This window comes from Bos mutus, chromosome 4 (genome assembly GCF_027580195.1).
Source record: "Bos mutus isolate GX-2022 chromosome 4, NWIPB_WYAK_1.1, whole genome shotgun sequence".
Taxonomy (NCBI): Eukaryota; Metazoa; Chordata; class Mammalia; order Artiodactyla; family Bovidae; genus Bos; species Bos mutus.
The window spans coordinates 27,885,500-27,900,489 of NC_091620.1; the positions used below are offsets into that span (position 1 = coordinate 27,885,500).

The window sequence follows — 14,990 nt, forward strand, 5'->3', positions numbered from 1 at the left end:
AGGTTTGGATTGTTTTGTCAGAGGAGCTTCATATACATTCCTTGGCTTTTAGCATCAAATGCTCAGTGCAACTGAGCTGCCACTTTTTCAGATGAGAAACTCCAGTGTTGATAAGTTCAAAGCCTCTCAAATTTTGAAAGCCCTATGCCAAAAAGAAAGTGGACCATCCATTTACCTGTTTTTCTGCAGTATCATTTCCTTCAAATGCCCAGCCTATGTCCACATATTGGCTAATTTTAAAACTGGAGTGTGCCTGTTCCCGTGGGTGAAGAGAAGAAATCTATTTGTTGTTGTCGTTGTTGTTTAGTCTCTAGGTCATGTCCAACTCTTTTGTGACCCCATGGATGGTAGCCTGCGAGGCTCCTCTGTCCATGGGATTTCCCAGGGAAGAATACTGGAGTGGGCTGCCATTTCCTTCTCCAGGTCATCTTCCAGATCCAGGGATTGAACCTGCCTCTCCTGCATTGGCAGGCAGATTCTTTACTACTGAGCCATCTGGCAAGTCCTAATCTGCTATTACAAGTGTCAGAACTTGATAAGGAAGTCATTTAACTCTGGCCGCTGTATGATTTCTAACAATGCCTTATCTGCACAGGTACATATTTGTGATGCAACTATGAAAAGACATTTTCCTTGCTCTGAAAGAACATAGTATTTAATATGCGGAAATCGTGATAGGTGCTGACACAGGAGAAGACACAGAGCTGGATGGTGCAAGAGGGCACCTGAGCCAGTGTGGTGGGGGGTCAGGAAGACCTTGGGTGTCTGTGTAGGAGCAGCCACGAAATGATTTCAGATATGAAAGGAAAAATGTTATTTTTTTCACAAAATTAAAAGCTTTAATATCCTTAGTATTGAAATTATATTCTAACTATGTAAATAATTTTGACGATGGAGAGGCAGCCTAGCAGAGCATTTAAGAGCTCAGATTCTGGAGCCAGATTGCTAGGTTCACATTGTGAATTTTCCTTATATTAGCTCTGTGGACTTGGGCAAGACCCTTAACCTATTTATGCTGCAGTTTCTCTGTTTATAAATGGGGGTCATGATGCTACCTAGCTCACAAGGTTTTTAGAAGGAGTAAATGAATTTACATTCATAAAAGTCTTTGAACATAGCAAGTACTCTATGTGTTTGTTAAGTAAATATTGTCATACAGATACAGAAGTATTTAAGCACACTTATTTGCCAGTGACCTGGAATATGACATGTCTTCTGTACTCTCCAAGTCAATGAAGTTAATTCTGATAGCCTGAAGCTCCTATACAGTGGTATTGAGAAGTGGGTTAAGCATTGATTGACTATGATCTCATCTAGTGAGATTGCTTATGCATATTAATGTATATTATATTATATATACATGTATGGCATCTGATCCCATCACTTCATGGGAAACAGTGGAAACAGTGTCAGACTTTATTTTTTGGGGCTCCAAAATCACTGCAGATGGTGATTGTAGCCATGAAATTAAAAGATGCTTACTCCTTGGAACTTATGACCAACCTAGATAGCATATTCAAAAGCAGAGACATTACTTTGTCAACAAAGGTCTGTCTAGTCAAGGGTATGGTTTTTCCAGTGGTTATTAATGGATGTGAGAGTTGGACTGTGAAGAAAGCTGAGAGCCGAAGAATTGATGCTTTTGAACTGTTAGAGAAGACTCTTGAGAGTCCGTTGGACTGCAAGGAGATCAAACCAGTCCATCCTAAAGGAGATCAGTCCTGAGTGTTCATTGGAAGGACTGATGCTGAAGCTGGAACTCCAATACTTTGGCCACCTCATGTGAAGAGTTGACTCATTGGAAAAGACTCTGATACTGGGAGGGATTGGAGGTAGGAGGAGAAGGGGACGACAGAAGTTGAGATGGCTGGATGGCATCACCGACTCAATGGACATGAGTTTGAGTGAACTCCGGGAGTTGGTGATGGACAGGGAGGCCTGGAGTGCTGTGATTCATGGGTTCGCAAAGAGTCAGACACGACTGAGCGACTGAACTGAACTGAACTGATGTGTATTAATAAGTTTGAATAGTTTTTAGGGAATCTTGAAAAAATGCAAAAATAGCAAATATAAAAGTCTACAGAGTTTCTCAGAATCTAGCACATTTATGATAATAGAAACTAATTATTATAAAAAAGGGAAAAATGTTGGACTTTAGTTACTTTAAGCATCAGTTAACTTGTATTAAAGACATAATACAACTACAAGTATTAATTTAACTACAGTAAAATATGGCAGAAAGATAAGAGAAACTTCCTTTTCCTTGATTGCAAGAGCTAGTTATGATACTAATAAAAGAACTTGAATTTTCTTTCATACGTTTAATCTTCATGAAAGAAGAAATAGATGTTTTTGAAAGGTAGCTATAACATGCTAATAAGGAATCTTTCTTTAGTTCTGCTTCAGTTACTAATAAACTCAAATTGCAGTCTTGTTCTTTCGACAAGTGAAATACATAGAAGATAAATATTTAGTTTGAAATCACAACAAAGTGATCAGTTTGTTCTTTTTATTTTTTATCCTCCTGGGCAGTGGTGAATTTATTAATCACTAGTAGATCCTCTCTTCAAAGGCTGAGCTGATTTTATTTTGCGGATGTTGAACCAAAAGTTGCCTGTAGAATGTCATTCTGTAATTCAAGCTACTGAGCTGGAGCCTATGGAAAAAGACGTAGTGTAGGTTTCATGTGGGTGTAAAGGAAATGGGAAAGGTATACACATTTGGCCAAAATAATGCTGAAATAGTTTGCTTGTGCTTCTTATAACTCCCATTTATGTCAGTGAACTCAGTAAATTATTTCTAAAAAAGCTTTTTTTTTCTTTGTGTGTGCACGCGTGTGTGTGCTGTGTGGAAGGAGTTTGGTAGAAACTTGGGAGGAAGATAATTAGGAAAGTTTTATCTAGATAATGTGAGGAGACATAGGTAGGTACCTAAGTCATAGAAGCCAATGGCACATAAGCCTGAAAAATCCAAAATCGTTTTCAGGGACCAAACAGGTTATTTATAATCCTCCTAAATGAAAAGGTCAGTTTAATAATAGAATTATTCAGTTTCAACATTATCTTTTCTAAGCACTAAGTTCATGAAAAAGAAACTTGATTCTGTAGGTATTAGGGAGCCAAGGTGCATTCCTAGCTAGGGTAATGGCAGGCTATAATTTTTCTTATTCATACAGTATTTACTATTTGTTTTCCCTCTGTCAAACCTTGAGTTGACCATTTTTTTCCCCCTCAGGCTGCTTGGAAAGGTATAGGGAAATAAATATACAGAACAGACAAGATGTGGAAGAAAGAACCCTGGAAGATGGAGACAGCTCCTTCACATGGCAAAGAGGATGAGAAAGGCCATCCTCAGGCAAAAGACCCCATGGTCTTCAAGAGGGCAAAGCCCGGAATGGCTTCAGAGAAGAATTGTAGCTTCAGAGATGGATTCTTGGCATAACAAGTGCTGAGGCTCCCAAACACAGTCTTAATCCCTACCCCAGAGCCAAGCCCCTCTGACTGTGGCAGTTCCAACCCAAATGAACTTGGCTGCTGTGTCAATGTCCCTTGAAATGGTGCTATTTTGGAAGCTGCTGTTAGGGATAAGTAAGGTCAGGGGACATGTGACTGCCAAGCTGCAGCTCTCATCTGTTAGTACCATCACAGAGAGTGGTTGGCTCAGCAGCTGAGAGGTAATCCTGACCAGTGAGTGCAAAGAGATGAACTTGGGGCAGGCATATATTTTCTGGGGGTGGGGGCAGTGGCAAGAGCTGCTCCCAGGGCAGAGAAGACAGAGAGGGGCAATGGCAGACTGTTTTAAGATTAACTATGATTTAGTGTACATGATCAATTGCAAGGGAGAGAAATTGAGATATTAAACCTTTGGGGAAGTTGTTTTAGTCATTCAGGTATAAATAGTGACAGACTCGACTGTATGGCCCCCTGGGAACAGAATAAAGATATTCGTTCAAAAACTAATGACGTGAAACTAAGGCGATCTAATGACAAGGTGAAGAAGCTGGGGGTGGAGGTTTTCCAAGAGGGAATGTTGAGTAGTTTGTTGTACTATATGGAAATAGAAGTAGTGAAGAGTAGCCACATCTAAAAATATGATCATTGAAACTAGAAAGCCTGGAGAACGCTTGTTGATGGAATAAAACATACAGGCAAGATGCTTTTTTTTTTCAAGCTGTGGGTAGACAGTTAAATGAGAAAAAGGCAGAAAAAATAGTAAACAGTACTGTGAAGAATGGTTATTTTGATAATTTTAGATAATTAGTTTGGGATATGTTTGTAATAGTATATTTAATGAAAAAGTCTTGATTCATACTGAGAACATACAAGCTCTTTTTCCTCAAGGAAGGGAAAAGTTAAACAAAACTTTGAAATCAGAAGTGTTAAGATAAAAATATAAAAATTGTGGGTAGAAATTCTAAAGAAAAGAAGACTGAAAAAAAACCCAGTAGATTTAAGGAAATCCTAAAACCATCAGTGTTCTCCATCTGAAGACCATCAAGGGAAAACAGACTGATGGCTGTGGTGTTGGGCTCACTTGAATGAAACAAAAAATAGCTTGTTGCCATGAGTCGGAAAGAAAGATACTCTAGCATTAAAATTCATAACTTAGGGACTTCCCTGACTATTTAGTGGTTAAGACTCTGCACTTGCGATGCAGGAGGTTCCCTGGTCAGGGAACTAAGATCCCACATGCAGCATAGCTAAAAAAAATTCATAACTTAAATAATCTTTTCCATTAACTGTTTACCTATTATGGCTGATCTTTCTACTAGAAAGTAAGCTCCATGAGAACAGGTACCATATCTGTTTTCTCCATGATGATATATCCAGCAGCTAGAAAAGACATAGATAAGTATATGTTGAATTAAAAAATGAGTATACAGTTGCACCTTCTGATCTTTAGCAGGCAATAAAGTCTGCCCAACTCCAAGAACAATTCACAATATGGAAAAGCATTCTCTGTGAATATTAAAGTACAACAGAGAGTAAAGTACTTATATATATTTAAAATATTTATTAGAGAAACAGTTGTCATTATACTTATCTCATTTATATTTAAATTTTAGAATGCTCTACTGTGGTTTTCAATTTAGTAGATTCACCTGCTTAGTTATAGCTCATTTGGGCAAATATTAGAATTATTCTGATTTCCTTGAGCTTTCTGTGACTGGGCCAGGGGAGGAGGAAGGAGTTGTTCAGGAGTGTGTTAATTGGCCTTGTGTTCAGAATTCACCCAGTGATGATACATATCAGTATCATGTATTGAACTGTGTGTAGGAGCAGATGTTTGGCATGTTTCAGGCTACTTTTGGGAATCATCTCTATTGAAGAAAGGAAAGTATGCTTCATATCCGTTCATGTTATTTATGAGAGTAAAGAGGGATTTCTCACAAAGGGAGAATGCTGGATGGACTATTATATTTACAAGATAAAGCACGCTATGTGCAAATTAGCAGAGTCAGTCAGTATAGAAGAGGACAAAGAGATATAAATACATTCCCGTGGAAGGAGATTAACTCTCTAAAGAGCAAACATGCAAGAAAATAGATGATTTTCTAGCCTTGGTTCCACTCCCCAAGGTAACCATTTGTTTCTGTTGTTTTTATTAGAAAAAATCTTTTGCAAGAACTCTATTGCCCCACAAAAAGATGTTTGAATATTGGAATCTTGGGGTTAAGAGGGATTTTCAAAAATTATCTAATCTTACCACCTATCTGATGCTTGAATTAATTTTGCAAAAACCTTGTCAGAGATCTTTCAGTCAGAGATCTAGCACCTTCTAGAGAGAGTGGCTAGAAGCTCCATCCTTGGAGAACTTTGACACTAAGATATGCTTCAGTTCAGTTCAGTTCAGTTCAGTTGCTCAGTTGTGTCTGACTCTTTGTGACCCCAAGAATCACAGCACGCCAGGCCTCCCTGTTCATTACCAACTCCCAGAGTTTACTCAAACTCATGTCCATTGAGTCGGTGATGCCATCCAGCCATCTCATCCTCTGTCGTACCCTTCTCCTCCTGCCCCCAATCCCTCCCAGCATCAGGGTCTTTTCCAATGAGTCAACTCCCTGCATGAGGTGGCCAAAGTATTGGAGTTTCAGCTTCAGCATCAGTCCTTCCAATGAACACCCAGGACTGATCTCCTTTAGAATGGACTGGTTGGATCTCCTGGCAGTCCAAGGGACTCTTAAGAGTCTTCTCCAACACCACAGTTCAAAAGCATCCATTCTTTGGCTCTCAGCCTTCTTTACAGTCCAACTCTCACATCCATACACAACCACTGGAAAAATCATAGCCTTGACTAGACGGACCTTTGTTGGCAAAGTAATGTCTCTGCTTTTGAATATGCTATCTAGTTTGGTCATAATTTTCCTTTCAAGGAGTAAACCATGGCTGCAGTCACCATCTGCAGTGATTTTGGAGCCCCCCAAAATGAAGTCTGACACTGTTTCCACTGTTTCCCCATCTATTTTCCATGAAGTGATGGGACTAGATGCCATGATGTTAGTTTTCCAAATGTTGAGCTTTAAGCCAACTTTTTCACTCTCCTCTTTCACTTTCATCAAGAGACTTTTTAGTTCCTCTTCATTTTCTGCCATAAGGGTGGTGTCATCTGCATATCTGAGGTTATTGAGATTTCTCCGGGCAATCTTGATTCCAGCTTGTGCTTCCTCTAGCCCAGTGTTTCTCATGATGTACTCTGCATAGACGTTAAATAAGCAGGGTGACAATATACAGCATTGATGTACTCCTTTTCCCATTTGGAACCAGTCTGTTGTTCCATGTCGAGTTCTAACTGTTGCTTCCTGACCTGCATATAGATTTCTCAAGAGGTAAGTCAGGTGGTCTGATATTCCCATCTCTTTCAGAACTTTCCACAGTTTATTGTGATCCACACAGTCAAAGGCTTTGGCATAGTCCATAAAGCAGAAATAGATGTTTTTTTGGAACTCTCTTGCTTTTTCGATGATCCAGCAGATGTTGGCAATTTGATCTCTGGTTCCTTTGCCTTTCGTAAAACTGGCTTGAACATCTGGAATTTCATGGTTCACGTATTGCTGAAGCCTGGCTTGGAGAATTTTGGGCATTATTTTACTAGCATGTGAGATGAATACACTTGTGCGGTAGTTTGAGCATTCTTTGGCATTGCCTTTCTTTGGGATTGGAATGAAAACTGACCTTTTCCAGTCCTGTGGCCACTGCTGAGTTTTCCAAATTTGCTGGCATATTGAGTGCAGCACTTTCACAGGATCATCTTTTAGGATTTGAAATAGCTCAACTGGAATTCCATCACCTCCACTAGCTTTGTTCGTAGTGATGCTTTCTAAGGACCACTTGACTTCACATTCCAGGATGTCTGACTCTAGGTCAGTGATCACACCATCATGATTACCTGGGTCGTGAAGCTCTTTTTTGTACAGTTCTTCCATGTACTCTTGCCACCTCTTCTTGTATCTTCTGCTTCTGTTAGGTCCATACCATTTCTGTCCCTTATTGAGCCCATCTTTGAATAAAATGTTCCCTTGGTATCTCTAATTTTCTTGAAGAGATCTCTAGTCTTTCCCATTCTATTGTTTTCCTCTACTTCTTTGCACTGATCGCTGAGGAAGGCTTTCTTATCTCTCCTTGCTATTCTTTGGAACTTTGCGTTCAGATGCTTATATCCTTCCTTTTCTCCTTTGCTTTTTGCTTCTCTTCTTTTCACAGCTATTTGTAAGGCCTCCTTAGATATCCATTTTGCTTTTTTGCATTTCTTTTCCATGGGGATGGTCTTGATCCCTGTCTCCTGTACAGTGTCATGAACCTCTGTCCATAGTTCATCAGGCACTCTATCTATCAGATCTAGTCCCTGAAATCTATTTCTCACTTCCACTGTATAATCATAAGGGATTTGATTTAGGTTATACCTGAATGGTCTAGTGGTTTCTCTACTTTCTTCAATTTCAGTCTGAATTTGGCAATAAGGAGTTCATGATCTGAGCCACAGTCAGCTCCTGGTCTTGTTTTTGCTGACTCTGTAGAGCTTCTCCATTTTTGGCTGCAAAGAATATTATCAATCTGATTTCGGTGTTGACCATTTGGTGATGTCCATGTGGAGAGTCTTCTCTTGTGTTGTTGGAAGAGTGTGTTTGCTATGACCAATGCGTTCTCTTGGCAAAACGCTATTAGTCTTTGCCCTGCTTCATTCCGTATTCCAAGGCCAAATTTCCCTGTTACCCCAGGTGTTTCTTGACTTCCTAGTTTTTCATTCCAGTCCCTTATAATGAAAAGGACATCTTTTTTGGGTGTTAGTTCTAAAAGGTCTTGTAGGTCTTCATAGAACCATTCCACTTTAGCTTCTTCAGAATTACTGGTTGGGGGATAGGCTTGGATTACTGTGATACTGAATGGTTTGCCTTGGAAACGAACAGAGATCATTCTGTCATTTTTGAGATTGCATCCAAGTACTGCATTTCAGACTCTTTTGTTGACTATGATGGCTACTACATTTCTACTAAGGGATTCCTGCCCACAGTAATAGATATAATGGTCATCTGAGTTAAATTCTTCCATTCCAGTCCATTTTAGTTTGCTGATTCCTAGAATGTCAATGTTCACTCTTGCCAGCTCCTGTTTGACCACTTCCAATTTGCCTTGATTCATGGACCTAACATTCCAGGTTCCTATGCAGTATTGCTCTTTACAGCATTGGACCTTGCTTCTATCACCAGTCATATCTACAACTGGGTTTTTGCTTTGGCTCCATCACTTCATTCTTTCTGGAATTATTTCTCCACTGTTCTCCAGTAGCATATTGGGTACCTACTGACCTGGGGAATTCCTCTTTCAGTATCCTATCATTTTGCCTTTTCATACTGTTCATGGGGTTCTCAAGGCAAGAATACTGAAGTGGTTTGCCATTCCCTTCTCCAGTGGACCACATTCTGTCAGACCTCTCCGCCATGACCCTGCTGTCTTGGGTGGCCCCACATGGCATGGCTTAGTTTCATTGAGTTAGACAAGGCTGTGGTCCGTGTGATCAGATTGACTAGTTTTCTGTGATTATGGTTTCGGTGTGTCTGCCCTCTGATGCCCTCTTGCAACACCTACCATCTTACTTGGGTTTCTCTACCCTTGGACATAAGATATGCTTACAGAATCTAATTCTGCTGCTTTGTGCCTGCCATTCATTTGTCTTGTTGAAACAACACCACCTCCAATTCTTTTTCCCACTGAAGTTCTTAGGGTATTTGAACATGCTTATCAGATATCCAAGGCTAAAGATGCATGATTCCTCCAAGAGTTTTTTGAATGGCATTGATTCGACAGATCACTCCTGAGGGTATCCAGTTGGTCCATACATACTTATACTGCAGTATATCTAGGGTGGTCTGTGGGGTTTTTCTCCTTTTCATATAGACTGTCTCCTCTCCCCTCATTTTGTCCTCATTTTTCTCTCTCCCTCTCCTCCCTTTTTTCTTCATTCCTCCTATTATTCTATAGTACCTTCATTCATTCATTCAGCAAACTTTCAGTTTACTGTTGATTCATATTAGCCTTTCTAAAGACCATGGGGTCGCAAAGAGTCGGACACAACCGAGCAACTGAACAGCAACAACACAGACTAACATCACGAAGCCTCTGTTGCATGGATTGTTACTAAGTTATTGCTACTGTCCAGTCTGTACAATTGTCCTTTGGATATAATCATCTTTTTTTACATTTATTTTTATTACTTTTCACCTTATTCAGCCCTTGTTTCTAACATATCAGCTTCTTTTTTGATCACTTTCAATCATCCAACACTGTCCTGTCTACAGATCCTATGGTGTCATCTTTATAGCTGCATCTCATTGATGAGAATGTGGAATGTTGAAACAAATGGAACCTAGGAAAGAATCCTTCTATGATGTTGGAAACCTAGAACTAGGTTCACACCCTCTGGGTTTTATTGTTGAAACTGTGACAAATCTGTTTTAATATTCATGCACTTACTTCTTCTTACTCCATTTTGTCCACAAAGATAAGTTAAAAGATCTTCTGAAGGTTTCACTGAAGGTGATGTGTGTTAGGTCTTTACATTTACTATAATCCCAAGAATTATAACAAGGAAAGGGCATTTGCCTATTATCCTTTCCTTCTGAAATTGTTGTCTCATTCTCTTTTTAGCATATTTCTTCTTAGGCAAGCAAACCTTTTGATTCCCTAACAGACACACAAGACTGAGAGAAGGATATTGGAAAAAGTCAAACCTTCAGATAATTATTAGAAATAATAAGGTATTGTATGGGAGTACAAAACATAAGATCAAAATGCTTTGATTGTTGCATGAGATCCACTACTTTCTAATCAGCAAAGGACTTGAAATAATTGATGTTTTTGTTGAAACAAATCAGAATCTTCAAAACTCTGCTAATGCTTATTTCTTGAGGTTTTTCTTAAGTCTTCCAAAGAACTGAAAATAGTAAAAATCATCATATACGTTGATATCATGAAACTGTGTTTATACAGATTTTGATCAAAATAGATAAAATGCACAAGGAATTCTTTAATGAAGATAAACCCTTGTGGAAAGGTATATACAAACGAATGAGTTGGATATTACAGTGATGGATGGAATTGAAGAATTACAAGACCAGTCTTTGTCTTTTTCTGTGGAAAATAAGAGTGAAGTTGCATTCATTGTGCAACTAAACCATTAGAGATAGAATCAACTGAACAAATACTGTCCTCTATTTGTTGTTATTCAGTTGCTAAGTTGTGTCCAACTCTTTGCAACCCCATGGACTGCAGCATGCCAGGCTCCCCTGTCCTTCACTATCTCTTGGAATTTGCTCAAATTCATGTCCACTGAGTTGGTGATTCTGTCTAACCATCTCATTCTCTCCTGCCCTCTTCTCTTGCCTTCAGTCTTTCCCAGCATCAGGGTCTTTTTCAATGAGGTTGCCAAAGTGTTGGAGCTTAAGCTTCAGCATCAATACTTCCAATGAATATTCAGGGTTGATTTCCTTTAAGATTGACTGGTTTGAGCTCCTTGCAGTCCAAGGGACTCTCAAGAGTCTTCTCCAGCACCACAGTTCAAAAGCATCAATTCTTTGGTGCTCAGCCTTCTTTATGGTCCAACTCTCACATTCATATATGGCTATTGGAAAAACCGTAGCTCTGACTAGATGGACCTTTGTTGGCAAAGTGATGTCCTGGCTTTGTAGTATGCTGTCTAGGTTTGTCATAGCTTTCCTTCCAAGAAGCAAGTGCCTTTAATTTCATGGCAGCAGTCACTGTCTGCAGTGATTTTGGAGCCCAAGAAAATAAAATCTGTTACTGTTTCTACTTTTTCCCCTGCTATTTGCCATGAAGTGAAGGGACTGGATGCCATGTTTTTTTTTGTTTTTTTTTTAGTTTTTTTTGAATGTTGAGTTTCAAGCCAACTTTTTTCACTTTACCATTTCCCTCATCAAGAGGCTCTTTAGTTCTTCACTTTCTGTCATTAGAGTGATAAACAGTAATGAATTTTCTGTAAGATATTGCTACCTATTTTTCACCTAAGCTGACAGATATTCTCTATGACCAGTGTGACTGTGTCTAAGATATCATTATTCAAGTGACTGAGTTTTATATTAAATTATATTCTACACATGTAGTCATTTAAATTATGTAGACATTTTTGTTAAATTTCATGATATCTTGTGTTTCTTATGCTGTAATTAGAAACATGAAAAATTTTAAATACCACAATTTAAAAAATCATCATTATGGTAAACCTTTACTATACAGCTATAGAAAGGAATTTAATATGAGCCAGGACCAAAAGAGGTTTCCAAGGTACAAAGGATTTTTTTGGAAGTATAGATTTCATTGGTAGTTTGTGTTTGTGTGCGTGTGTTCCTAAGACAGAGAGAAAATGAGATAGTCATTTATACTGGTGTATTTTGAAATTTTAATTATTATTGCTACAATTTGTCACTATTTGGACCCTCAAAAAATGTTCCTGATACTACCTTCCTAGTATCTTATTATTTTTTTTTTTTCTACTTGGTTTGAGTATTTGTTATCAGTTTCATCATTAAATGAGAAACTGGGTAGTCAAAAGATAAACAGTTAAAATGAAATTTTAATAGTTGGAGAATTGCAAATACAGCTGTGATTTATTTTATTCCAACATTTCATTAAAGATTTACATTCTTAGAATTTTTAGAAACTAAAATGAATGTTATTTTATTTTCTTGTCATTAATCCATGTGCATGGAGATTACCAGAGACCACTGACTGAAGTTATTAGATATCTTGAGCTCCCAAATAAAAATGTCAGAAGGTATTGCCCTGTTCTATGTTGTGTTACAGAATGGATGCATTTCCTGTGGGTGAGGGCATTAGTGTTAAAGTGAGGGAAGTTATATGTTACTCCTGCCTTCAATCAGAATTCCTATAGTGAAGGGAAACTGTAATCACCATAAATTTATACAAAATTAGGTTTGTTTTGATTTGGGTTTTTTTTTTTTTTTTTTTGGCCATACCTGGTGGCTTGCAGGATCTTAACCTTTTGGATAAATATTATTGTCCCCAGTAAATGAATTAAGAAACTGCGACTTAGAGAGATGAGGTCACTTGCCCAAGGATGTATAAATACTGTAAAGTAGAATATGAACCCAGGTGGATTGACTCCAAAGTTCTAACCAGTATATTATATAGCATTAAAGTGTGATCTGCAGACCAGAGGCATCAGTGTCTCCTAGGGATATATTAGAAATGCAAGTTTTAGGGCCCTAACCCAGTTGTAAGGAAACCCTGAAAGCAAGGCTCAGATATTTTAACAAGTCCTGCAGGCTATGCTGAGACTTTCTAAAGTTTGAGAACAACTGTTACATAGCACAGGGGTCTCCCACAATAGGAATAAGAGGCATTGCTAATAAAGATAGGACCTAATAAAGTTTATTGGCTAGCTGGCTGGCTCATATTGTAATCCTAAAATAATGTCATATTTGCAAGGTTGACTAAGCTTTTAGTCGCTTAATAACAAATAAAATTGCATTTGCTCAAATGTGCTTTAATTATAGTTCCCAGTAGGCAGAACTATGGTAACAAAATATACGAGGCTTTAATGTTTTTTGCATAATGAGCATAGTCAAAGCATTTAGCACAAATGGATTACAATTCCCCATGTTACATGGGAAAGTTCTAAAAGGACCACATACTTTTCTTGGGTCTGACCTCCTCTTGTTCTCCATCTTAGTCTAATCCTATTATTTCCTTTCTAAAAAAGTGCAGGATACAGTGTCTGTGTTCCTGAGAGGAAAGGACAAACTGACAAGATCCTTCCTTATATTATCCTGGGTTGATAGATTGGTTAAATCTAGCATTTGTAATGCAGACAGAAATAAACAGTTTCTGAACAAAAGCTGATTAAGAATTTAGCTGCAAAACAGAGAACTTGCTTGCTTTAGTGAAAAAAAAAATTGATTGACATTAAGGAATTAAGCATCCCCAAAGGATAAATATATTTGATTCCAAGAAAAAGACAGTTTAAAAAATAATATACCAAAGCACCAAAGTGCAGAGATGCCTGGTGAATGTGATTATGTCTACCCAACATCAGTACAACTATTTGAAAAGCACAACATTCAAGTTGTAATTTTTTTGCTCTGCATGATGCAAAATAAGCAATTTGACTGTTCTTTTTTCCACTAAATTGACTGGTTTTTGAATGCGTTATTTGACCCACAGTACTGTATTATCCATAGCATTTCCCAGATGACTGAACTAAGTAGATGTCTTATTGTTGCTTTTTTCTAATAGATGTGTATGGGGATGAAGATAGTGATAATTGGAAAAGAGGAAAGCATAGCATTTGGAACTTGAAAGTGAAGATTTTAGAAGCATGAGTGGTCTTCAGCCTAGAAGACCTGGGGTTTGGCTGCAGTCACGGGCAGGCTGTCTCTGCCTGCATAGGCTTGTACACACTTGTTAGCGCAAATTGAAAAGCCAAAAGTGTTAGTTGCTCAGTTGTGTCCAACTCTTTGCAACCCCATGGACTGTATTTCACCAGGCTCCTTTGTCCATGGAATTCTCCAGTCAAGAATACTGGAGTGGGTTGCCATTCCCTTCTCTGGGGGATCTTCCCAACCCATCTTCCCTGGTCTCCTGCATTGCAGGCAGATTCTTTACTGTCTGAGCCACCAGGGAAGCCCAGATTTGTACCTTATAAATAGGGCAGAAGGGTCCAGCGTCTTGTTGCAAATCCTGAAATACTCCCTTCTTGGCATCTGTTTCTAACTTTTCTCTGATGTGGGACTTGAATCTCAAAATGGGCCCTGATTTCTACCCAAGAGCAGTTTCCTCTTGTGTCTTCCTGCCTTGAGTGTATCTCTCCACTCCTGTCCTACATACCCTGTTCTGTAGTTGCCTGTGCTCCTGTCCAGCTTGAACTTCAGTACTGGGGCGCACAGACCACCTGTCCCAGCCTTGAACCTTGCCTACCATGAAGGTTTGGCCAGCCTCTTGGAAATCAGTCCTGTTCGTTGACTCATGGGGGAGGGTGAGTTGGTGAAGTGCATCTGCTAAGTGTTCCAGTTAAGTGTATCTGCCTGCTTTGAGGCCCCCATCAGCAATTCAGTAATTTTAAGATCTGGAGTAACTCCTCTGTGGATCTCCGTTTCCTCATCTATTTTATATCCAGTGATGCGTGTGTGTTTTGCTTCTTTTTTTGAATGAATGAATGCTGATGAAAATAGAGTAGAATAATATGTTTCAGATGCTTATCAAAGTCTACACACAGATTAAGCGTTCAACATGTGTTTCTCTTTATTATTATGGATTTTTTCCTAGTCTTTTGTTTTGCAGGGGGGTTGCAGAGGGAATCAAGCCATTTTATTGAGGGGCTTTGGGGGAGAGTTAAAGGGGTGGGGGGACAGTGAGATCCAATGTCCTTCTCCTGGCTGGGATCTTTCTAACTTCACAGTGGCTGAAAATTCCTACTCTTTGTTTGGCTATTTGTTTTTAGCACTGTTACCACCCAGTCCC

The 14,990-nt window shown here is 38.9% G+C and overlaps 2 protein-coding genes across 5 annotated transcripts in view; one reads left to right on the forward strand and one right to left on the reverse strand.

Annotated features, from left to right (window-relative positions):
* GRM8 (glutamate metabotropic receptor 8) overlaps window positions 1-14,990 on the forward strand; it is an 851,777-nt gene that overhangs the window by 273,743 nt on the left and 563,044 nt on the right. The window lies entirely within an intron of this gene.
* LOC102266899 (ATP synthase F(0) complex subunit C2, mitochondrial-like) overlaps window positions 3,319-14,990 on the reverse strand; it is a 59,713-nt gene continuing 48,041 nt past the window's right edge. Inside the window, 3 exon segments of the mRNA XM_014481303.2 lie at window positions 3,319-3,362; window positions 3,365-3,488; window positions 3,490-3,792. Coding sequence (XP_014336789.2) covers window positions 3,319-3,362; window positions 3,365-3,488; window positions 3,490-3,792 — 471 coding nt within the window.